The sequence below is a fragment of the Pteropus medius genome, unplaced genomic scaffold, assembly GCF_902729225.1.
Source record: "Pteropus medius unplaced genomic scaffold, Ma_sr-lr_union100, whole genome shotgun sequence".
In the NCBI taxonomy this organism is placed as follows: Eukaryota; Metazoa; Chordata; class Mammalia; order Chiroptera; family Pteropodidae; genus Pteropus; species Pteropus medius.
In genome coordinates, this window is record NW_024355327.1 from 3,450,719 (window position 1) to 3,477,461 (window position 26,743).

The window sequence follows — 26,743 nt, forward strand, 5'->3', positions numbered from 1 at the left end:
TGCAGAATACAACATTCTAAGTTGGTGAGCTTTTTTCCTCTTCACATTTTAAATGTTTTATTCCACTCTCTTCTTGCTGGCATGGTTTCTGAGAAATCAGATGTAATTCTTTGCTCCTGTATAGGTAAAGTGTTTTTTCCTCTGGTTTCTTTCAGGACTTTTTTTCTTTGGATTTTCCGTAGTTGGAAATTATATGCCTAAGTATAGTGATTTTGGCATTTATCCTGCTTGGTGTTATCTGTTTCCTGGATGTATGGTCAGGTGTCTGACATTTGATTTAAATTCTCAGTCATTATTGTTTTAAATATTGACTCTTATTCCTAACACATACACCTTTTGTAGTTGTCCTACAGTTCTTGGATAGTCTGATTTGATTTTGTTTGCTTACAGTTTGTGGGTTTTGGGGGTTTTGTTGTTTGTTTTTTGTCTTTTTTTTCTCTGCTTTTCAGTTTTGGTGGTTTCTGTTGAGATATCCTCAAACTCAGATTCTTTCCTTAGCCATGGTTAGTCTATTAAGACCATCAAAGGAATTCATTTGTTACAGTGTTTATCTCTCGGATTTCTTTTTGATTCTTAGAATTTTCATGTCTGCTAACATTGCCCATCTTTTCTTATATATTGTCTACCTCTTAACATAATTATAGTTGTTTTAAATTTCTGGTCTGGTAATTCGATCAACTTTACCAAATTTGAGCATGCTTTTGATGCTTGCACTCTTATCAAACTTTTTTGCCTGTAATCTTTTCTAGATTACTGAACATGGTATAGTGGGTAAAAGGAATTACAGTAAAGAGGCCTTAAATAATACCGTGGTAAGGTGTGGAGGTAGAGGAAGCATTCTATAGCCCTGTGATTAGATCCTAGTCTTTTAGTGAGCCTATGCTTCTGGACTGTGAATTTTGCATGCATTTCTCAAGATTTTTTTTTTTCTCTACCTTAGGTGGGAGAGGATGGCTAGAATGGGCCAGAGTTTAGTATTTCCTTTCTGCCTGGTCAGTTGGGTTCTGATAAAACCTCTGTAAGTAGGGTCTGGTTAGTTTCTCCTGAGGGCAGACCTTGTTAAGAACAGGATTCTCTGGCATTTTTCAATGATTCCTTTCCCCTGCCCCCCGCTGGAAGTATTAGGGGATTTTTCTATTCACTATGAGGAGCTGGAAGTATTAGGGGATTTTTCTATTCACTGTGAGGAGCTGGCAGAGATCTAGGAGGAAAACTCATGAAAGTGTAGGCCCTCCCCTGATGACTGGGTTCCCCTGGAGTTTTTAACTCCCAATTGTCCACACTGAGCCTCTAGCAACTCCTTAAATTGAGGTTTCCCTACCTGGCACTGGTTCCCACAGAGGTTTCTGCTCCTTTAAGCTGTGTTTTCTGTAGTCACCTGTTGGTCTCTCCAATTTGGGGGGCACTGGTTTGCCCTGTGACGTTTCTCTTAGTTGATATTTCAGTTTTTTGAGTATTTTCTTGTTAGGACAGAGGGACAACTTCCAAGCTTCTTATATGCCAGATCAGAAACCAGAAGTCCTGGATCAAACTTAATAAGTGTGAAGTTTCTGGTTCTTGGTTGTGGAGGTGAAAATGACTTCTGATTTGTCATTGGAAATAAGTGCTTATGCTTCCTGGTGTCATGTTGGATGTTCCTTTAATATAAATATTAGTTGCCAACTTTGGCAGAATTAATATGAAAACTTTGAATAATAAAGAGCAAGTGGTTGGTATATCTGCAAGAACATTATCTGAAGTTCTGGTATAGAGAAAATTAATCAGTTCTAGGGTCTCTTTACCTATTCAGAAGGTTGAATTGAGAAAGTGATTTGAAATAATCTACCAGCAGGTTACCTTTTACAAGAATCAGCAGAGTTAGTGTTGAGATAGTATTGGCACAATAAATCTTCCCAAATGATGTTTATTTAAAATCAGCTCAGTTATTTTTAGAAAAAATGTTAGGAATGAAATACTAGCTTTACAGTTTTAATTTCATTAAGGTCATCTAAATATTTTATTTTAAAGTCTACATTAATATAAACATGGAATTGATTAGGTCTTGGCTCTAAAATTTACTCCCAAGAGTCATTTAAGCTCAAGCATATTCTTGATAAATTTCTTCTAACATATAGGTTTGACATTTTATTCAGATGCCTAACTTGAAGTCACCACTACTTGACTGCTTTTGTTACTTACTGTTACTTTTAGACATATATCCTTTTACCTTACAATTATTTACACAAACCATATAAAATTCCTCATTGGTTATATTCTAGTAACAGAGATGTGAGAAATAGCAAAAGCATCAATCTCGACTCAGGGAATAATTAAAGCAGCTGTATTAGTAAGTAGATGCCTGCAAGGTCCTTTGTGTTTTAAAGGATAGTTGAGTCAAGTGCCTTCCTGACCTTGCCAGGGATTTCTGCACTGTTCTCATGGTATGCTTTTTTTTTTCTTTTTTTTTTAATAGAGTCAAAAAGAAAGTTTATTATTATTTTTTAAAATTAATTAATTTTTTGGTGACATTGGTTAACAAAATCCAGTAAGTTTCAGGTGTACAATTTAACAGTAAGGCATATATATATTTACATTGTGTGTTCCCTTCCCATAGTTAGATTTCTTTCTGTCACCACATATTTGACCCCTTTTACCCCATCTACCTCCCCCATCCCGCCCCCCCACCCTCATAACCACGAAGTCTATTGTCAATGTCCATGAGTCTGTTTGTTTGTCCTGTTTGCTTGTTGCTTTTAGGTTTTACCTCACATATAAGTGACATCATATGGTTTTCAACTTTTTCTGCCTGCCTTATTTCACTTAGCATGATTATCTCGAGGTCCACCCATATTGTTGCAAGTGGCAATCTTTCATCTCTTATAGCTGAGTAATATTCCATTGTATATAGTACCACAGCTTCTTTATCTAGTCATCTATCGTAGGACATTTCGTTTGCTTTCATGTCTCGGCCACCATGAATAAAGCTATGAACATCAATGTGCGAATATCTTTTCGGATATGAGTTTTTAAGTCTTTGGGGTAAATGCCCAATAGAGGGATTGCTGGATCATATGGTATATCAATTCTTAGTTTTTTGAGGAACTTCCATACTGTTTGCCATAGTGGCTGTACCAATTTGCAGTCCCACCAGCAGCGTATGAGGGTTCCTTTTTCTCTGTATCCTCTCCAACATTTTATTACTTGTCCTGTTAACAGCTATTCTAACAGGTATGAGATAGTATCTCATTGTGGTTTTGATTTTCATTTCCCTAATAGCGATGTTGAGCATCTTTTCATATATTTGTTGGCCATTTGTATGTCCTATAGGGAAAAGTCTGTTCAGGTCTTCTGCCCATTTTTTGATTGGATCATTTGGGTTTTTTTTGTTGTTGTTATTAAGTTGTGTAAGTTCTTTGAATATTTTGGATATTAGGCTGTTATCGGAGGTGTTGCTTGCAAATATATTTTCCCATTCAGATGGTTGTCTCTTTGCCTTATCAACGGTTTCTTTTGCTGTGCAGAAGCTTTTTAGTTTGATGTAGTCCCATTCATTTGTTTTTGCTTTTATTCCCTTTGCCTTTGAGGTCAAATTCATAAAATACTCTTTAAATCCAAGGTCCATGAGTTTAGTTCCTATGTTTTCTTCTATGCGCTTTATTGTTTCAGGTCTTATATCAGGTCCTTAATCCATTTTGAGTTAATTTTGGTTTGTGGTTATAGACAACAGTTTAGTTTCATTCTTTTGCAGGTGGCTTTCCAGTTTTCCCAGCACCATGTATTGAAGAGGCTTTCTTTTCTCCACTATATATTTTTGGCTTTTTTGTTAAAAATTATTGGCCCATATAAACATAGGCTTATTCCTAGACTCTCGATTTTGTTCCACTGGTCTCTGTGTGTGTTTTTCTGCCAATACCATGCCATTTTGATTATTGCTGCTTTGTAGTATAATTTGAAGTTGGGCAGAGTGATGCCTCCAGCCTCATTCTTTTTTCACAGGATGGCTTTGGTGATTCGGGGTCTTTGTGCTTCCCTATAAATATGATGATTTTTTGTTCTATTTCTTTAAAAAATGCCAATGGCATTTAGATGGGGATTACATTAAATGTGTATAATGCTTTAGGTAATAAGGTCATTTTAACTATGTTGATTCTTTCAATCCAAGAATATGGAATATCCATTTCTCTGTATCGTCTTTGATTTCTTTTAATAGGTTCTTATAGTTTTCATTATATAGGTCCTTAACATGTTTTGTTAGATTTATTCCTAGGTATTTTATTCCTTTTGTTGCATTTGCAAAAGGAATTACTTTTCCACTTCTTTTTCTGACACTTCATTATTAGAGTATAGGAACGCTATGGATTTTTGAGTGTTGATTTTGTATCCAGAAACTTTACTGTGCTTGCTTTTTGTTTCTAGTAGTGTTCTTGTGGAGTCTTTAGGGTTTTCTATATAGAGAATCATGTCATCTGCAAATAGTGGCAGTTTGACTTCTTTATTTCCTGTTTGGATGCTTTTTATATCTTTCTCTTGCCTGATTGCACTCACTAGGACCTCCAATGTTATTCTGAATAACAGCGGCGATAGTGGACAGCCTTGCCTTGTTCCTGATCTTAGAGGGAAGGTTTTTAGTTTTTCACTATTAAGTATAATGTTGGCTGAGGGTTTGTTATATATAGCCTTTATTATGTTAAAGTACTTTCCTTCTCTACCAATTTTGCTAAGTGTTTTGATCAAAACTGGATGCTGAATCTTGAAGGCTTTTTCTGCGTCTATTGATATGATTGTATGATTCTTATTTTTTAATTTGTTTATGTGGTGCATCACATTAATTGATTTGCATATGTTGAACCATCCCTGTGCCTCTGGTATGAAGTCCACTTGATCATGGTGTATAATTTTTTTAATACGTTGCTGTATTTGATTCACTAGTATCTTATTTAGTATTTTTGCATTTCTGTTCATGAGAGGTTGTAGTTTTCTCTTTTTCTGTTATCTTTACCAGGTTTTGGTATCAGGGTAATATTGGCTTCATAAAATGAGCTGGGAAGTATGGCCTCTTCTTCGATTTTTTGAAAGAGTTTGAGGAGAGTAGGTATTAAATCTTCTTTGAATGCTAGGTAGAATTCACTGGTAAAGCCATCTGGTCTTGGACTTTACTTTTTGGTAGGTTTTTAATGATTATTTCAATTTCTATACTGCTGATCAGTCTATTTAGATTTTTCAGTTCTGAGTCTGTCTAGGAAGGTTATATCTTTCTAAGTACTGGCCCACTTCTTCTAAGTTATTATATTTGATATTATATACTTTTTCATAGTATTATTCTTGTGTAATCCTTTCTATTTCTGTGGTGTCTGTTGTAATTTCTCCTCTTTCACCCCTAATTTTGTTTATTTGTGTCCTTTCTCTTTTTTCTTTAGTGAGTCTTGCCAGGGGTTTGTCAATTTTATTAACCTTCTCAAAGAACCAGCTCTTTGTTGCAATCATTTTTTTCTATTTTTTTTTTCATTTTCAATTTCATTTAATTCTACTCTAATTTGGATTCTTTCTTTTATTCTGTGATTTTAGGCTTTATTTGTTTATCTTTTGCTTTCTGGTAGCTCGGTGTTTCCATTGCTTCCTTGTCCTTGTGTATGTTTTATGTGGGTTTTTTTTGCGGGGGGGTTGGGTTTTGTGGGTTTTCCCTCTGGTCCTTCTGGTTTTATGTTATATATCTCAGTTCTAAATCTTCGGTGTGTAGTTACCATTACAAACAAGTAGAGGATAGTTATGTATATATAGCAGTCCATTTTCTTCTGCATGTGCCTTATCTCCATTCCCTTTTGCGAATTTGGGTCTTTGAATCCTCCCCTTTTCTGTCATTGTTGTCTCAATTTGTCCCTATGTATGCTGAACATTCATTACTATCTTGCTATAGCAAATCTCTTATTGTTTAAGCTTATAATGCCCTGTTCTTAGAGTTGCACTCCTCTGCTTCTACATGCCTGCTAGTTGCCTTACTCCTAGTTGTGGTTTTTTTTTTTTGATCATTTTGTTTTAGGCGAGCTGACCCCTTTCAGTATTTCCTGTAATACAGGCCTTGTAGTGGAGAATTCCCTCAATTTTTCTATGTCTGTAAAGGTCTTTATTCCTCATTCATATCTAAAGAAGAATTTTGTTGGATACATTATTCTTAGGTGGTGTAGTTTCTTTCATTTAATAGTTTGAATATTTGATTCCGCTCCTTTCTGGATTGTAAGGTTTGTGTGAAGTCCGACGATAACCTAGTGGTTTTTCTTTATAGGTTACTGTCTTCTTTTCCTTGGCTGCCCTGAGAATTCTTTGTCATTGATTTTTGATAATTTTAATATAATGTGTCTTTTGGGGTTGAGATAATTGGGTGTTCTTTTGACTTCTTGAATTACAAGCTCCAATTCATTCCTTAGATTTGGGAAATTCTTGTCAACTATTTGTCTGAAAATGCTTTCTAATCCCTGCTTTTTCCTCCCCTTCGAGAATGCCCATTCTTATTATGTTTCCTCTCCTGATGGTATCAGCTAGTTCTTGTATTTCTCTTTCATTATTTTCATTTTTAGATTTCTCTCTTCTTCCTTCTGATTTATTTCTAGATTTCTGTCTTCAATATCATTTATCCTTTCCTCCATTTTGTTGACTCTATTTCCCGACCTTGATATTTCATTTTTCATCTCTTGAAGTGTGTTCTTCATCTCCAGAAGTTCTATTTGGTTCTTTTTGAGGGTTTTAATCTCCTTGCCAAAGGAACAACTGCTCATCTAGTTGTTTTTTCAGTTCCTGAAATTGTTGATATGAATTGTTTTGGATCTCATTGAGTTTTTTCAGAAGTACCATCCTGAATTCTCTGTCATTTAAGTCACATATTTCTATGTTTTTAAGCTTATTTTCTGGAGATCTTCCTTCCTTCCTTCCTTCCTTCCTTCCTTCCTTCCTTCCTTCCTTCCTTCCGTCCGTCCGTCCGTCCGTCACCTTGGTTGTTAATGGTGTTTAATGGACTATTTCTCTGCCTGGGCATTAACGAAAGTATTTTTTTTTTCCAGAAAGATTTATTATATAAAAGTCTCTAGCCTGTTGCAAAGAAGTTGTTTTTCTTTTGATTTCCAGTGAGTGGCGTCTAAGCCTCTCGGATCTTTGCTTTATATAAAGCCTTAATAATGCTTTTTTTCCTCTTATATTCATTCACGCTCGCTACCCTCAGTCTCAGTCCTTTTCAATGTTAGCAACAGTTTCGGTAGCATTTGCTCAGATTCCCCTTGGGCTCCACGGTGTTTGTTCCAGAAGATATGGGGCAAGGAGCCCTCTGGGCTCAGCCTCACTTTATGCAGCCATGACTGGTAACAATCAACTGTTGTTTCAATGCCATTCCCGCTTCTCTGCCATCTCCATTTCTCTGCTTTTTGCCCTGAGCCCCGAGCCCTGCCATGGGCTGCATGGAGCTCAAAGCTCTCCCAGGCAGGGCTATTCAGCGAACCCGCTGCACCTTCTCCCCTACTCCTCCTCATGCAGGGAGCTCCAGCTGCGAGAGGCAGCTTCTTTGTTTCTCCCAGTCCACCACCCAACATCCAGGGTTCTGACCTGTGGTAGCTCTTATACACAGATCTCACACTCAGAGGTGCTGGTATGCAGTTTGGGTGTTTTTTGTTGAGTGTTAGATGTTCAGCTTATTGTTGTTTCAAGAAGAAAGATCTGGGGATGTCTCTCATTCCACCATGTTTTTAGGAATGTTTCTATGCTTTTAAATTATTTTGGGCATCCAAGTACTCAGTTGGTGTTGTGGGGCTTAACACTGCCATCTGCAGGCAGGGAGCTGTTTCAGGAACTGACTAGTACTTTGGTGGCAGTAGATTTTTTTCCAGGCTGGGTTGAGTGCCATTCAACTAATTAAGGGTGCATTAAGCTTAGATTGAGTAAGATTTGCCTCTTGGATAGCCCCGAAGAGGTGAGGGGTGATTATTTAAAACAGAAGGGGGGCGGTGCTCAACAAAGACAACTCAGTTTTTAAAATGGGCTCCAAAGATACACAAATGGCCAATAAGCACATAAAAAGATGCTGAACATCATTAGCCATCAAGGAAATGCAAATCAAAACCACAGTGAGGTGCCACTTCACACTAGGAATAGATGTTATCAAAAAGATGATAAGTATTGGTGATGTAGAGAAATTGGAAGCCTCAAGATTGCTGGTGGGAATGAAAAATGGTGCAACTATTCAGGATAACAGTGTGGCAGTTCTTCAAAAGGTTAAACATTTTCTATATGGTTCAGCAATTCTACTTTTAAATATATGCCCAAGAGAAATGAAAACATGTCCACTCAACATGTATGCAAATGTACAGCATTATTCAGAGGAGCCAAAAAGTGGAAGCAATCCAAATGCCTACCTACCAATGGATAAATAAAATGTGGTATGTCCATACAATGGAATATTATTCATCATAAAAAAGAATGAAGTACTGATACAAACTACAACATGGAAGAACCTTAAAAACACACTAAGTGAAAGGAGCCACTTTAAAAAGACTATACAATTGTATAATTCCATTTATATGAAATGTCCAGAGTAGGCAAATGTATAAGACAAAAAGTAGGTAAATGGTTGCCAGGAGCTGAGGGAAGGAGAAATGGGAGTAACTGTTAATGAGTATGGGGTTTCTTTGTGGGGCCAGACCTTGTCAATTCAATTGAGATGCAGTGACAAAGAACCTTTAAGAGGAAAAATCAATTTTTAGATTGAAAAACCAAAGCATCATGGGATTCTTCCATTTAGGAGAAGAAAAAGGACACAAGCCAGGATACAGGATGTTTTTAGGTATGTAATAAACATGAGGGGAGTAATGTAATTACATTATTTATAATAATTAAAAATTCTACAGCTTCAGAAATAATCTTTGGTTTGATATCCAAAACACTATCCTTAACTCAGCTTTTCTGAAGAAGGGCCAGCTTTATTTCTAAATAATTGTATCCTGGATACATTATTTCTTCACACTACTCCACAGGGAAAAAAAAGATATGCAATACTTTGAAAAGTGTATATTGTTCATCCAATATAAGAAAGCCAACTAAATAAAGTCCAACCAGTTCCTTACTGAACCATTTGCAATTTTAGAGCACAAATGAGATGAAATCAGTAAAAATGCAAACTAGGAATAGTTTAATACAGTTAAGATGTACATCGGCAACTCTAGGATAACATTAAAGTGGAGTTACTGGGCAAAATGGATTGCATTATATAAACACTTTGACATAATCAGTGCAAAATGGAGAAGATGGGAAGTGATTCAGTTTGTTTTCAGTGAAGTTTCTGAAGAAAATTGAAAATTGTGAGTAAAAAACCCTAACAATATGAACATGATTTTGACAAGCTAAGAGTTAGAATGAATCCAGCTGTTGTTGCTAGTTATATTTAGGGTGACATCAGCCAACTGAACTAAAAGGTTTAGTATTTTGAAGGTCTACAATTTAAAGATGATCATTTATATATAAAATGTTAATTTTAGCACCTGGCTTCAATATAATTTAATACACTATGAAGATGGCCAACTTGCAAAAATATTTTTTCCATATTATAATTTTTAACGTCATTAGCTTAATGGATTTTTTTTTAAGCTTACCTTGGATTTAAGGTTATTTTCAAGACAAGATTTTTAATAAGAAGTTTAGTCTTTTTTATGATTATGCATTAGAATTTGGTAAGGTACATTCAGCCACAGCCATCTGTTTCTTAGGAATTAGTATTTAGACATTCTTGCTCTCTACTACTGTGTACCTAAACTGGGATTTAGGAAGTGGTAACAGTGTAACATGGCTAAACCATTTAGAAGCCAACGTTGGTAAGCAAATTCATTCCCTGAAATCACTGAAATGGACTCATATTTTTAAAGTGACTTTTATTTTTTTGTTATACTAAGTTTTTAATTATTTGTATTTATACTCCAGACTTTGGTATTTTTGTAACGTTCTTCCCAAATCTATTAAAAAGAAGCAATGAGCTTGTAAAAATAAGTAGGAATTGCTGAAGAAGAGCTCTCTGGAAAATATATAGGTTGTATAATCCATTGTGAATAATTTAGTTCATGACTGCAACAACATGATTGCTTAGACTAAACAAGTTTTAAAATTCATTGGTAGAGATTCCACTTCATATCTACTTTGATGCCTAAAATAAAAAAATGTAAAATAAGTTGGCGAGGATGTGGAGAAATTGAAACTCTCATAACTTGCTGGTGGGAATGTAAAACGATGTGGCCACTTTTGTGGTAACATTTTGGCAGTTTCTCAAAAAGTCAATTACCATATGGCCTAGCAATCCACTCTTAGGTATATAACCAAAAGAATTGAAAACAGGTGTTCAAACAAAACTTGTACACAAATGTTCATAGCAGCATTATTCATAATAGTCAAAAGGTGGGAACAACCCAAATGTCCATTTGTATAATTAAAATGTGGTATAACCATACAACAGACTATTATTCACCCATACAAAGGAGTGAAGTACATATACATGGATAAACCTTTTAAAAACATTGTGCTAAGTGAAAGAAGTCAGACATAAAAGATCACATATAATTCCATTTATATGAAATATCCATAATTGGGAAATCCATTGAGGCAGAAAGCAGATTAGTAGTTGCCTGGGAGCTGGAGGGGAGGAGGGAATAGGAAAAGACTGCTTAATGGGTAAGGGGTTTTCCTTTTCGGGTGATGAAAATGTTTTGAAACTAGAGATGATGGTTGCTCCACATTGTGAATGTACTAAATGCAATGGAATTACACTTATAAATGGTTTTATGTGAATTTCAATTTAAAAAATGCTTTGGTATTGCCATCTCAGAATGTAGTTATTCTAAAGTTAGTGCTGTAAAAATCACCCAAATTAATACAACTAATACATTCAATAAGTTAAAGCATGGACTTTCTCATTAAGTGGGACCACAGAAGTGGGATATTACCCACATCAGTTAAAGCTCTTAAAGGTGTTTCCTCTCCCAAAATTAAATCTAGATAACATTTCCTTCTAGTACTATATTAACAAAATATTAAAAATTTCAAGACATTTAAATGTTCAGAAAATTAGTGTTGACTATAATTTTTGAAAGATTTTCCTTATTGAATTGTCATGTGAATCTTGTGATAAACTAGCAGAGCAAACTATTACCTCTCATTAATTTGGATTTTGGTTTTGTCTCAAACCATTTTGAAGAGAACCTCTTGTTTTTCATAGCTGGAGAATAGGCGGCCTATAGCTGTCAGTTTCCACCAGAGAGATCTTACCACAGTAGTGTTCTTTGGACCCCCTCTGCCTCTATTATGTTCCTCAGAGGACTACCTCCAGACCAATACTATCACATTATATCAGGCCTTGGCCTCTCAGAAGTTATCACTCAGTGAAATTCTTGGAATTTTGGAACAACCGATTTTAGTATTCAGAATTTTAAAGAACATTACAGCCTGAAATGATCTGTTAATAAATTATGAACTAGTGTATATGTCTACAGTGGCAACTGTGCAAGAGTTCATAGAACAGGATAATGTTTTATAATATTCTTAGTCATTTATAATCATTATAGAATTTTGGAACGTTAATTCCTACAGCAAGAATTTGTGACATAAAATGTGGTTTACCATAGGACTTTTCACATTAAAATTAAATGTACTAAAAATCCAAATGTAATTGAAAAATTCAGTCACAAAGATGGCTTTAAACACTTAAACATTTCTGAATAATGCTTTATTCTAACTCGTGAATACAAGGAAATTTTTGTATGCTATTTATTGTTTTCTTAGTGTTCCCTACCTTTGGACTCCTATATACTAACATCTGTATACTGAAGATTTAACCAGAGTATATGGCACTTCATAGTATTCTATATTTTAATATTCTGAAATGCCTATATACGATCTGATCACATTGTTTCGTCAGCAAATATCAAATTTAAAGATTCTGGATGTGGAATGTTTGATAAGTGCTTAAAGTTTTCTGAACAGAGTTCAATTTAGCTAGCCATGTTATTAACATAGGACCTATATATTTTTCTCATGGGCATGAGTATGTCATGTTACCATTTTTCTTTTGTTTTTCAACTTTTTGCTTTAAAGCTGTTTTCTCTCAAGTTATTTTAAGAGTTCTGTCAACATGTTTGTTTTAAAGCAGACCAAAACCAAGTTTTAAAAGAAAAGCACATTTTGCAAAACAGATTCTGCTTTTAATATATTATTTATGTATTTGTAAACTTATGTTAAAATGCTCTCAGAAATGTTATTTACGAAAGCACAATTCGGTAGCATCAATTTTTCATTTATAGCTTTTTCTAAACAAGATTCCAAGAAACTGCCACCTTAATTTTTCCCTTCAAGTACTTTTAAGTACTTCAAAGTTCAATGTGAAGTGCAGGTAAAACCCTCTGACATTCTCAAGCTTACTAAACTAAAAGTTAACAATATATTGATTGGATAGTGAGCAGAGTATGAAAGTATAGGCTACTTTACCAAAAGGGGAACATTCTTATGCTGTTGGGTTTAGAGATGAAATAATTTGGAACAAAGGCTCTCATGACTGGAAAATCAGCTCTTGAAGTTGGTGGGCTTTTAATATCTATAAGCTAGAAATTAAATGCAGAAATGAGATAACAGTTATCCTGAACATCAAAAAAGCAAACAGCTAAAGCATTTTACAAATTAGGTATGGTAATAATTGACTGAGAAATGCTTGATTACCACTCTAGGCTAGACAGTAATCAGTAAAACTGTAATTTCTAATTTTAAAAAGTTTGGCTTTATATTAATTTTTTACAGTATATAAATTATATATACAATGTTTCCCTGTAACTCAAACTATAATGTTCAAATCTATAAAAGGAATAGTTTTAGGTGCTCAAAAGCCGCCCTACTCCTTTCTCCTATTTGTAAAAACCAACAATTTCAAAATATTCTAGCATAGAAATGCTCAATAGTTCATCCAAAATTTAAAGCCCACATCAGTAGGCAATTTCTCACAAAGTAATGTATTGTGCTGTATTCTTTAATATCACATGGTCAAATACCCTGTTGATTTATGAACATTTTTCATGAGCAAGAGTTATTAAAGACAATGGGATAGGGTTGACTTTGTTGCTCTTCACTTTGAATACTAAATTGTGCTTGCATCTTAAGAAAGAGAATATAAATATACCCATTTGTACCATACATTAAAAACTAAAACACTAAAAATAAGAGAATGAAAATATGTTAATTCAAAATGAAAGATGAGAAGCAATAACAATTGATGATGGTATATTTTAATCTTTTGTTAAAGCTCTGAAATTGTATTAAATTGCTAACCAAACTGAGGTAGAGGTAGACCTTAATGTTATTTCTTCCATGTGTCAGAACTTAGGCCTCTCACCTTAACTTGAATGCATTTTTTCTATAATTATATAAACATGATTCCATCTGACATATGTTATGACAGAAAAATTATAGCATCATTCAAATGGTTTTTTACAAAACTCTTAATTACTAGCTAAAAAAAAGTACTTATCAAATGTACACAATAATTCAATGTTCTTCCTGCCAGTCATAAATATGTCTGTTTTTCCTCCAAGTGTAAGACAAAAAAGGGTAGGGAAACTGTATTATGCAAAGATTACGAACAGTCATGTAATGAAGACACTGGAACATAACTAGTAGCATAAGAACACTGTACCTTAGTGTCTCATTTTCCTCTTTGAAGGTTACACATAAACTTTGTGTTAAATCTCCTACTAAAGCAGACTTAAATTCCATTACAGAAAACTCTATTTCCATTTTAAATCACATACAAGTGCTATGTGATCAGAGGGATGGGAAACACTAGGTAAGGCCTGGTGGGTGGTAACTTCTTCATGACTAGGTAGTGGAATCACCTGTTCAACCTCTAAAGCATTTAAGTCAATGAAAATGTAATCCAGACATCCATGAAAGCCACCAACATAATTTGTGTAAGCAGGTTCACCACAAGCACTTTTCAGTTTCAAGAAATGGGTAAGAGACATGTTGCATCGTTCCTCTTCCCCATTGGAAGCCCAGTCTTCATGATCCTCTGGAATGTTGCCATTGATGACAAAATGATACATTCCTGTTGATGGGGTACTATTAAAGTCCCCACAAAATATAACTGGTATGCCAGGATACAGATCACATGAGACATGTCTAATGTGAGTCAGGGCTACTGCCATTTGAATGAGACGAATGTATCCACCTATAAATATAAAAAAACATGAATGTAAGTACTTTTTCAAATTGCCTTTAAGTTAAAAAAAATAATGCACAAACTTCAGTATCTAGGTAACATGCAAGATATATATTTGTGTGTGTGTGGTGGGAGATTGGATGAAGGTGACCAAAAGATATAAAGCTTCCAGTTATAAGTCCTAGGGACGTAACATACATGATGACCACAGTTAACACACCTGTATGGTATATTAGAAAGTTGCTAAGAGGGTAAATTCTGAAAGTTCTCATCACAAGAAAGAAAAATCTTTTTGTATCTATATGAGGTATTGGATGTTAACTAAGCTTGTTGTGGTAACTGTTTCACAATATATGTAAGTGAAGTCATGTTATGTTATATACCTTAAACTTATATAGTGCTATATGTCAATTATATGTCAATAAAACTTAAAGAAAAAAAAATATTTTTGTAAAACAGCTTTACTGACCTTAAGTTACCAATGTTTAAGTCACTTGTGAAAATCAGTAAAACCTACCTTTGGGATGCCAGTAGAGATGAGTATTAGCAACACATATCTTTTTAGAAGAGTCTTTTGTAGACTGAAGAACAGAAACCTAAAACGAACAGAAAGTGCCAAGACTTCAGTTGCTATCTGTCAATCTTCTGAATATTTTTTTATCTAAGACTATATGATGAACTAACATTTTACTCTATATCCTTCTCATACTAATGAAATATCACAATTATTAAATTTCACTTTAATTATCAAGAGTTTTCAAATACAGTAGTGCCCCCTTATCCATTGGGGATATGTTCCAAGACCCCCAGTGGATGCCTGAAACTGCAGACAGTACCAAACCCTATATATACTATGCTTTTTCTATGATAAAGTTTAATTTACAAATTAGGCACAGTAAGAGATTAGCAATAAAACAGATTATAACAATATGTATAATATAATAAAAATTATGTGAATGTGGTCTCTCAAAATCTTATTGTACTGTATTCACCCTTCTTGTGATATGAGATGATACAATGCCTACGTAATGAAATGAAGTGAGTCAAAGACGTAGGCATTATGACACAGCATCAGGTTCTAAGGGTTACTTGAATACAAGCACTGTGATACCGTGACAGTTCATCTGATGCCCAAGACAGCTACCAAGTGACTAATAGGACAGTTAGGGTAACTTGAATGGGTAAGATGGACAAAGGAGTGGTTCACGTACAGAGCTGGACAGAGCAAGGCTCAAGGTTCCATTCATGCTACTCAAAACAGCAGGCAATTTAAAATGTATGCATTGCTTATTTCTGAAAATTTTCATTAAGTATTTTCAGAGCACAGGTAACTGAAACCAGGGAAATCCATGAAACCACTAAGGGGGACTATTCATGTATATGTGAATAGGACTCACTGAAACATGTTTAATAATAGTCCAACATATACAGGTGGTATAAAAAGAATACATTTTAGATAATAACACTAAGATTGGAGATAGTGTTTTTAAGTGGATAAGCACAGGCTTTGGAGTGAGGCAGACTTAGGTTTGAATACCCACTCTACCATTTACAGCAGTGTGACCTGAAGAGAGACACTTTTTTTCTAAACCAACTTTGTCATTGATAAAAAAGAATAATTATAATCTCCTCCCCCCCAACCCCGCAAGGGGGACTATGGTGTGGTTTCAATTAAATGAGCTTACGTGGAGGTGCATGAAACACAATAGGTGCTCAAAATGGTAGCTACTCTTCTTACTGTGAACGAAATCAATTACCTAAAACTCTGAACAAACACAAAATGAACATGTCATGAAAAATTAAGATAGCTTAAGACAGCTTAGGCTAAGTAGCAGTTAATACCCTGCCCAGTGATAATGGAATATATAACTAACTGTAAGAATCTTGGCTCCACACTTGTGTGAACTTGGATAAATAAACTTGACCACTTCCTCATTTATAAAATGGGAAGAATAACATCTAAATAATGGGAATAGCAGGATTACTATAAGCCCAAAATTAAAATAGCTAATATTTATGGAGCACTTTGTAAAACATGTCACTTAAATTTTAAGTACTTTAGAATGCGTTAGAACAGTGCTTGGCGAGTAATAAGAAAATATTAGCTATTACTATCATTCTTGTTTTTAGCATGTGTCTCCCACTAGATTGTAAGCACTGATAAAAGACCCTATTTGTCTTGTTCAAGGCAACCTGCAGCGTGCTCAATCAGTATCTACCCAATGAACGAAAGCTAACCTTTGTGCTGAAGATACAAGAGCAAACCTTGCAGTAAAATCTGTATTGTTGTTTCATCTCAATTATAAGCAGCTCTACCCCCATCCCTTTCCAGGGCCCTAAAAAAATGGACGAATGTGTAAAGAGACTGGCGTGGCGGAATTACTTTACCTGAAGGACAGAAGATCTCTGGAACACCCTCTCCTGCGCCGATGGGTACAAAACTACTTTCTCCAGCAGTTCTTTGTGAAGTGGGTCAGACTCCAGAGCTTCATGGAAAGAAATATCATGCTGGCTAAGAAGGCTGAACTTGGACTTTCGGTAAAAAGTGGCCAGGCCTTCCTGCTGCTTGATTCGAAACACGCCCTCCAGCCCAAAGGCCTCAAGGGCCGGCACCAAGCTGTCTGTAAACACGTTGCGGTCAACCTCCTGCAAACAGATGAGGTCGGCGTTGTAGCCGGTGAGTTCTTTCTGTATAAGATTTTGGCGGTAGTCGAGCTCCAGGGCGTAAGGGGCACAGTAAGGGTACAGGATGGTCCGCGAGAACTCAGTTTGGGCGTACGTGTCAGCCAGTATGTTGTAGGAGACGGTGCGGATGAGAGCATCGTCCGTCACTTTCTTGGTGTAGAGATGTCGGTGATCAAAGGTGCAAGTGCCCGGCCCGGCCTCCACTAGACACACACTTTCCAACTCCCGACTGGGCCCAAAGCGCTGCCCATTGCCTGGGGTGCAATGCAGCTTGAGCCGTAGCCCGATGTCAGCATTGGACGGGGTGTAGACGCGCTCGTCCACACCCGTTTCCGTCCAACTAGGACAGGGAGAAGAGCGAGACAATGACGAGGGGCCCCCGCCATCAGGCTGTGCCGATCCCGGTTTGGCTTCCTTGTACCAGCGGAACAGGGAGCCGGCGGGATCCCCAAATTCGAGGCTGAGTTTGGGGCACACCGGAAAGCCGGCCATGATGTAGCGTGGCAACTGCAGCTCAGTGAAGGCGGGCGGGTTGCGCTCCACTTTGTACTTGACATCGCCGATCTGCAAGACCGCGCCGTCCTGCCACGCGTCTACATTGAGCACGTCTTCAGCCACTGCTTCCTCCCGGTAGTACAGCTTCACCACGGGCTCGCAGGCCGCAGCCGGCTCTGGCCCGGGCCCCGCACAGGCCACGTTTGGCCGGTTCTTCCGGCTTTTCTTGGCGGCAGCCGCCTTAGCGTGGCCTTTGAGGGCATTGGTGGCGATCCGGCTGAGGGCCCGACCCAGCGGCTCGCTCTGGTCACGCTGCATGTTCTTATGGCTGCCGTCCGCCAGCGCGAACGACAGGCTTAGTTTAGGCTCCGAGGGCACACATCGCACTACAGCACGCTCCATCGCGCCCGCCACGGTCTCAGTCGTAGCCTCAGCCCGACTGTGCCGCTCGACGGCCGCGCGGACCCCACGAAGCGCGGCACGGGCGCCTGGGAGCCTCCACATGAACCTGGTGCCCCAGCGGCTGACAAGACAGGCGGCCGAATTGCCGCTAAGTCTCAGGTGGAAACAGAGGAGCAGCAGCCGCCGGCTCCGGGACCCATTCAGTCCCTAAACTTCCGGCCCGCGAGGAGAGGGTGCAGGTGCTCCCGCCATGCACTTTCGCCAAGTCCGCGCAGCTGCTCCTTTTTTCCATAGCCACGTCTGTTTCTAGTAGCTCCCATCTTAATTTTCGTCTTCAACGGGAGTCATAAAGAGGGGAAAATTAAGAAAATATAGAGCTGCCTGAGGGAACTATTAGGCTGCATGTCGTTATCGAAAGTGCAGTTAGAGGATAAAAGGGAAGGTGCGCCAAGCCGGAAGTGGCTGGGTGGTGTCACGGGTTCCGCTTCCCTGGAGGAGGCGGGTGCCTTGCTGGGGCTGTAACTTCCTGCACCGTTCTCGCAGTGTTTGGGGCTGAGCTGCACGAGAGCGTCGGTAGCTCTACTTGTATTGCCAGCCTGGCTTCGGGAGTGGAAAACGTTGCTCAACTCCTGTCCACAGCATTCCCGACGCTGCCAACCCTTTTCCGAGGTGTGGTGGGTTCGCCTCAAGCGGAGCAAGCGCCGACGTGCGGAGCTGAGCTTTTGTGGTAGTTAATAACAACGGGCAATATATAGTAACTCCCGTTTAGTGAGCGATGACTGTCAAAAACGTCCTTTACTGATGTGAGGCCCAAGAGATTAAGTTACTTGTTCCAGGTCACACAGCATTGCTGAATGAATGACAAGAGACAGAGAATAGCCAGCGAGTAGGAAAAAATAAGTGTAGTTTCATCGAAAGTCAAATGAAGAAATTATTTCAAGAAACATTATGTTTAATATAATTTAATATTCTGTAATTACTGAAGAAAAACCTTGAAAGTTCAAAGAACAAATTGAAAAGTCTCTTCTTGACAAAGCATCTGTTTGTATACACTTTACCACAGTCTATAACTATAGTGGGTATTTAATAATAAGCCATACCTTTCCCCCTGGCTTACGATGAGGAAAATAAGCTTTTTTAACTGTGTTCTAAAAGGAGGGTGAATTTTGCAGTCATTTGAAATTTCTATTCCTGCCCTCCCTGTCCCTACCCAGCAAGCATTTGACAGGTGACTGGATGCCGATGATATATATACATACATGTATGTATATATCCAGGGCTTACAGTATGGGGATAAAAGTCATATCAACTAACTGACCTAAGGAAAGACAAAAATAAATCTCAGTACTCCATAGTACCCACATTCAGCAGTATGAATTTTAAAATGGCATTTTTCTTATCCCCCCAATTTTCCTTTCTGTGACTTTGCAGAACTCAATCTTAAATCAGACTATGTAAACATAAAAGTCCTATTAGAAAAAGTGACTTTCCTTCAAGCAAACTGATCTAATCTAACCCTGTAGCAGGCTCTTAATCATGGTTTTGAGATAGATGCCTTAAAGTGTCATACTTCTTTCTTTTAGTTGTATATTTTGATATTTTTTGAGAGTAAAACATACCCATTGTGAAAGAAATACGTCTACCCTCGACTCCTATACATACACAAACAATTATGAATATATGCTCTTACTCCTACTTTTTTACACAAATAGGAATGTAATATACCCATGGTTCAGCATCTTCCTCATTTTACTATCTTTTGTCAGTTCTTCCAAGAGCAAGTGTCTGAGTGAAAGTGTTCTGAAAATGCCACAACTTCACATAGAAAGTTTAATTTGAACTCAAAATAATACATAATAGTATGTTTGAAGCTATACTTTTATGAGGCTAAATTATAGCATAAGTACATAAATTATATACATTATAATTATATAATTAAAATTTGGGATTGGAAGACTGAACCAATACTATGCTTTTTCTGATACCAAAAGGAGAAGCAGCTGATAGAAATCATTTTATTCATCCATTCTCCATCTATATCAAGAAACACAAGCTAACTTTTCACTAATCAAAAGTTAGGTTTGATGGAGTTATTCTTTTTCCTTAAACACATGACTGCAAAGATTATAGTGTGAAGACCAGTTTCTTGTGGTTACTTTCACTTTGGTTAATAACATTGTCAGTTAACAGCATAAATTATTAACATACCTCTCTCTTTTTATTTAAGGTCAATATGATACTGTAGTTTTGAGTGATAGCACAGAAATTTTGAGTAGTCCCTGGTGATATCACTTCAGAGTAATCTTATAATATTCAAAATTTAATATTTCCATTTGCTTTTTATTTAAGAGACCATTCTCTTCTATTTATTTGTATTTTTAAAATAAAAAAATTCATTTTATTGAGATACAGTTGACATATAACGTTGTATTAGTCCAAGGTATACAACATAATGATTTGATATATGTATATATTGCCATATGATTACCACAATAAGTTTAGTTAACATCCATTGCCTCACATATTTACAAATATTTTTCTTGTGGTTAGGACATTAAGATCTACTCTCAGCAACTTTTAAATATATATATAGTATTATTAACTATTGCTGCCATGTTATACATTATATCCTGGAAATAATTTATCTGATAACTGGAAGTTTTTACTTTTTGACCACCTTCTCTCATTTCCTGCAACCCCTTAACCGTCCCACCTTCTCCTGCCTCTGGTACCCGCCAATCTGTTTTCTGTATCTATGAATTCGGTTTTTTTTTAGCTTCCACATGTGAGATCATACAGTATTTGTTTTTGTCTGACTTATTTCACTTAGCATAATGCCCTCAAGGCCCATCCATGTTGTCATAAATGGCGAGATTTCCTTTTTTATGTCTGAATAATATTTTATTATATCTCTATATATCTATATATGTTTTGCATTGTCTTTATCCATCAGTGGATACTTACACTTAGGTTACTTCCGTGTCTTGGCTATTATAAATAATGCTGCAGTGAACATGGGAGTACAGATATCTTTTTGAGATAATGGTTTCATTTCCTTTGGATATATACCCCAATGTAAAACTGCTGGATCATATGATAGTTCTATTTTTTTTTTTTACAGTTATAAAACAAAGTTAAATGTCTTTTTTCTTTTTATTATTATTATTTTTTTATTATGATGACATTGGTTAATGAAATCCAGTAAGTTTCAGGTATATAATTCAACAGTAAGGCATATATATATTGCATTGTGTGTTTACCGAGAAGTTCTGTTTTTAACATTTGAGGAAACTGTGCTCTTTTCCATATTGGCTCTTCTAGTTTACATTCTCACCAGCAGTGCTATTTGTTTCTTATATTTTAATATGTTCACTGTAGTTTATAATGATTACATTATAGTTTATGATTATATATGCTGTTAGATTGCTATCCAGCATAGTATACATAATATATGATATAGCTATATCATTTAATAAGGTATAACTAATGTTAATATAACAGCAATCAAAAAATTAGTTTGAAGAAATTCAAAGAACCTAGATAAAATCTATCACTTTTGCTCCATGAAGAACTCTTAAACATATAAACTCATTTATTTTCCCTGTAATCCCATTTTCAATTTAGAAATGAACAATACATGGTATTAGCATACTAAATTAGCTTAATAAATGCTCTTAGCATCTTTGACATTTCTATTAAGTAGATGAAACTTTTTGTGTAGTATTAAAGAATCACATTTTGGTGTTACATCCATAAGTGCTTATAAATTATCAAGGTTTTGAGATTATCTGCTGTCATAAATAATATTTCTAACCCTTGGACTCAGAAATAGTGCTTTTAAGGAAAGATTTTAATCTTCAAATTAAACATGTCTAGATAGTCACATTTTTTCCTTTCCTTCAAAGTAAAAGATTTATTAAAATCCCAGTTACCTCTTTTGCAGAAATTGTTAAGCTGATCCTAAAATTTATATGGAAATGCAAGAGACCTACAATAATCAAAATTACTTCTTTTTATAAAAGAACAAAGTTGGAGCACTAACACTACACAATTTTAAAACTATAGCATTCTTACTAAAGCTACAGTAATCCAGACAGTGTGGATTGTATAAAGTTAGACATGCAGATTAATGGAATAGAATTGAGTGTACAGAAATAAACCTCTACATAATGGTCAATTGACTTTTTTCAGCAAAGACACAAAGGCAATTCAGTGGAGGAAAGAACAACCTTTTCAATAAATGGTACTGGAACAGTTATATATAGATGCAAATATATATAACATAATATATAATTTATATAATTATGCAAAAAGTGAACTTGGATCCATACCTCTCACCACATACAGGAATTGAATGGATCATAGATCTAAAAGTAAAATCCAAAACTAGGAGATGTAGGAGAAAATCTTTATTGATAGGAATGTAAATGTAAAATCTTTTAGTTATTTTGGAAAACAGTTTGACAGTTTCTTAAAAGGTCAAACACAAGACTTACTGTTCAACCCAGCAATTCCACTGTAGGTTTCTATCAATGAGAAATGAAAATATATATTAATCCAAAGACTCATACATGTTTATGGGAGGATTATTTGTAATAGTCCCAAACTGGAGGCAATCTAACTGTACATCAACTGGCAAATGGATAAAACAAATATGATATATTTGTAATGGAAGACTATCAGCAATAAAAAGGAATGAACTGTTACGTACTACACATGGTTGAACCTCAAACACATTATCATTAATTGAAAGAAGCCAGACAAAAGACGACATAATATATATTCCATTTATATGAAATTTTCAGAAATTATAGATCTGTAGAGACCAAAAGCAAATCAGTGGTTGCCTGAGCTGTAGATAGGAGTGGGATTGACTGCATATGACCCCAAGGGAATTTTTTGCAGTGGTGGAAATGCTTTCGAACTGGATCTTGGTAATAGTTGCACAACTATATAAATTTTCTTAAGAATCATTGAATTGTATACTTTAAAATGGTGAATTTTACCTACGTAAATTATACCTACTTAAAGCTGTTTTTAAAAGATATGCATTGTATTAGTCAGGGCTTAATGAGAGAAGCAGAACCAGTAGATTATATATGCCCCTTATATGTATCCATGTGGATGTATGTGTATATATGTGAATTTATTACAAGGAATTGGCATAGGAAATTGTGGGAGCTGATTAGGTAAATCCAAGGTCTATAGGGGAGACTGTCAGGCAGGGAAAATCCGGAGAAGAGAGTAATTGTAGAGTTAGCTTCTGTTTGGAGTCTGACTCAGGTTATGCCTAAACCTTTTTTTTAAAAGGATTTAACACTGATTGACACATGCACACCCAGGTAATCTCCCTACGTTAACATCGATTTATTAGGGACTTGAATTACATCCGCAAAATCTCTTCACAGCAGTACTAGATTAGTGTTTGATTAAATAACCGAGAGAAGATGTATGATATAGATTGCTGTTGTCTTTTTACTCATAAAATTTGCATACAAATTTACATGACCTTTTTTTTTGCCAAGGATTTCCTGAAGGAAAAGTGCTGTATAAACAAATACTATCTATAGAAAAAAGATAAATTATATTGCTGATCAATTACAATATTTATAGGGAAGCCACAATGGGGACACTTGAAAACTTGAAACTCCTTTGAGAGCGTTTACATAAGTCTATTTTCCAACAGATCCAAATTTCCAGTCTTGCAGTTTTCTGCAATTTGAAGATCCTGATTTTCTGGACCCTTTCCAAAGAAAGGCAGTTAAGTAAAAAATTTCGTTCACCCACCCACCATTTATTTGAGTAATGAAATATTGTTGTGATAGGTAATCCTAATCCGTCGTAGCTCAGCAACTGCCTCTCCAGGCAACCTTTACCCAGTCTCTTCAACTGCGACTGCGCTCTTCAACTGCGACAGTGACAGTTTCTATGGCGACAACTTAGTATCTACGCGGCAGGCGACCGCCCAGCTCGGGATACGGTGGGATTCTGGAGGTTTCACCCCTCGTTTTCCCTCTTCCTTTCTCCAGATGAGAAGCTCACTGAACATTTCCCTCTTATCTGCACAGCTGGGAAGTAGTGTAAAACAGGTACTTACTCGTTCTCAGCTTTTCCCTTCACCTGTCTCCCAAACCAGGAATCTCAAATTGGGTGGCTGCTGAAATACCTTTTGCAAGGCAGGTATCTCCAAATTCTGTGGGTGTCGTGGCAAATGCAGTTCCTATCAAGATAATTGTTCAATATTTACATGACATTTTAGATTTCCTGTGCGTTCAGTATGACTATTTTTGCTTGATCATAGTGTCACTTCCTAGGAAGGTGGCAAGACAATCATATAATATTGATGTTTAAATATCAATGATATTAAATTAATTTTGGGGGAGAGAGATTGTACCTCAATAACTGGACTTTTTTGTTGTTGCGATTTGCATCTTAGGGAAAATTTCAACCCAGAATTTTAAAACTGTAGGCATTTAGAGAGCATCTAATCTAGTGCCTTAATTTCATCCTCGAAGAAACTAAAGCCCTAACGTGAAAGTGACTGCTTTATCTTTTCATAACAAGTGAGCGGTAGAACTCTTAACAGGAATGCCTGACCATTTATTTTAAATGCCATACTTGGGAGGAAGATCTAAAAGGACCTAGAATTTTTGGTATTGATATGTAAGATATGATTATATTGAAGCTAGCTTTTACAATAATGGCTTTATGGACGTTTTCTCTTCAGAGCACAGAATATTTTAATCTTTAGGGGACCAAGATGTCAGATCCAAACAAAGCTGCCATTGCAGCAGAAAAGGAGGCTCTGAACTTGAAGTTACCGCCCATTGTCAGGCCCCGAGAAGACATAGGTGCTGAAACACCAGCACAAAGTAAGCTGCTGCATTACAGAAGACACAAGGAGCAGAAGAAGACAATTAATCAGTTAGTGTAAGTAGCATATTCGTAAATCTTGTTTGGAATTCAAGTGAAATGATTAGTGTTCATATTCTCACAAAAAGCTTTAAAAATGAAGGTTGTGGGCAAAATACCATCTTAAAGTTTTATTAGGAAAATAATTGAAAAAGTAATTATAATGATGGTAAATGATATATATTGCTTACTCTAACCAGTGCTTATTCTAAGCATTATTTTTATTACTTTGCCCTATACTTTTCACAACAGCCCTATAAGATGGGCTGTTGTTATCTCTATTTTATAGAGATATAAATTATAAATTATAATTTATATAAAATATAAATTATAGATGAGTAAACTGAGGTACAGAGAAGTTAGACAACTCACCCAAGGGCATGCAGCTGGGGTTTGGACCCCAATAGTCCAGTTCTAGAGTTCACATACTTTAAGCAGCACTCTATACCTATGCTCAATATATTATAACCATACTGGTCCCTGAAAGTAAAACCAAGTAATTGGGCTCTACAAGTAGCATTGTATTTGAACAAATACTTAATAAAATATCTTGAAACTACTTGTACTTAAATTTTTTTATATACAAAAGAAAATATAGCCTGACATTCTGCCCTTTCCCCTCCAATTTAGTGGAAATTAAAGCTAATTTAGGTACTAGCTACCAAAGGCTGTAATAAGGATGGTTCAGTTCATTTCAGCAGTTACTGATAATTTCCTAGGTACCTGACTCTGCTGGGCTCTGAGGATAAATAGGAAAAAGGCAGTGATCTCATCTGTATGATTCTAATGCAACACTAAACTATGAAATGGAAAATTTCTCTCTGGTGGATTTCTCCTCTTTCTGCATTCTCTTCCCCTCCTTAGTTTGCCTCATTTATACATATTTTTTGCAAGTGACTAAGTTTTACTGTCTGTTATATTGTTGATGATCATATTGTTGCTAATTTAATAATTTAAATTTTTGCAAATTTTACTTTCTTTACAACTAAAAAGGTCTTTTAATTATATAACTTATTTAGATTTACATTTTTTTTGCTTTTTTGAAATTTATTTAAATTAGTTTCAGGTATATAGTACATTGGTTAGACATCTATATATTTCGTAAAACGGTCTCCCCCCAATTGCTCCCTCCCTCCCCTGAGCCTCCATCTAGCCAATGTATTCGTTCTAATTGCAATCCCTATGTCATGCTCCCCAACCCCATGTCCATCCATCAGCTACTAATTTGTACTTCTTTAACCCTTCACCCCATTCTCCCAGCTCCCCAAATTCCCCTCCCCTCTGTCTGTCACCAAATTGTCCACTATATTTGTGAGTCTATTTTTGATTAATTTGTTCTTTTTATTCCTTAGATTCCGCATATAAGTGAAATCATATAGTGTTTATCTTTCTTTGTCTAACTTAAATACTTTCTAGGTCCATCAAAGCAATATCTTTTTCCATCCCCTTCCTTTTAGTCTGCGTCTCTTAATCTGAAGTCTCTTACAGGCAACATGTAGGGGTCTTGTTTTCCTTTCCATTCATCCACTCTTTTAGTTGGAGCACTTAATTCTTTTCCATTTGAGGTACTTATTGATAGGAATGTAGTTGTTACCATTCTTTATTCCTGTTTTTGATAAATATATTTTCTTCTTAAAGAAGTCCCTCCAACATTACCTGGAATTCTGGCTTGGTGGTGATAAATTCTTTTAGATTATTTTTGTCTGGGAAGCTCTTTATCTGTCCTTCAACTCTAAATGATTGCTTTGCTGGATAAAGTATTCTTGCTTGTAGATCCTGGGTCTTCATCCTGTCGAATATTATTTGCCAAGCCCTTCTGTCCTGAATAGTTTCTTTGGAGAAATCAGCTGCTAGTCTTAAGGGTGTTCCCTTATAAGTAACTATCTGTTTTTCTCTTGCTGCTTTCAATATTCTTTCTTTGTATTTAACCTTTGGCATTTTAATTATGATGTGTCTTGGTGTGGGCCTCTTTGGATCCCTGATTTTTGGAATTCTCTGAGCTTCCTGGGGTTTTATGTCCATTTTCTTCACCAGGTTAGGGAAGTTTTC

At 36.1% G+C, this 26,743-nt stretch overlaps 2 protein-coding genes across 2 annotated transcripts in view; one reads left to right on the forward strand and one right to left on the reverse strand.

Moving 5' to 3' along the window:
• Positions 1-11,707: 11,707 nt before the first annotated feature.
• PDE12 (phosphodiesterase 12) lies at positions 11,708-18,024 on the reverse strand. Its single transcript, XM_039858620.1, has 3 exons — positions 16,589-18,024; positions 14,718-14,796; positions 11,708-14,209 (listed from the first exon to the last, which is right to left on the reverse strand). The coding sequence occupies exons 1-3, from the start codon at positions 17,882-17,884 to the stop codon at positions 13,767-13,769; spliced, it is 1,818 nt and encodes a 605-aa protein (XP_039714554.1). The 5' UTR covers positions 17,885-18,024; the 3' UTR covers positions 11,708-13,766.
• Positions 18,025-18,305: 281 nt separating this feature from the next.
• Positions 18,306-26,743, forward strand: part of DNAH12 (dynein axonemal heavy chain 12) — a 209,958-nt gene continuing 201,520 nt past the window's right edge. The window contains exons 1-4 of the mRNA XM_039858619.1: positions 18,306-18,451; positions 23,469-23,542; positions 23,812-23,871; positions 24,534-24,712. Of these exons, the coding sequence (XP_039714553.1) occupies positions 23,812-23,871; positions 24,534-24,712 (239 nt within the window). The 5' untranslated portion in view covers positions 18,306-18,451; positions 23,469-23,542. The remainder of the gene's footprint in view (positions 18,452-23,468; positions 23,543-23,811; positions 23,872-24,533; positions 24,713-26,743) is intronic.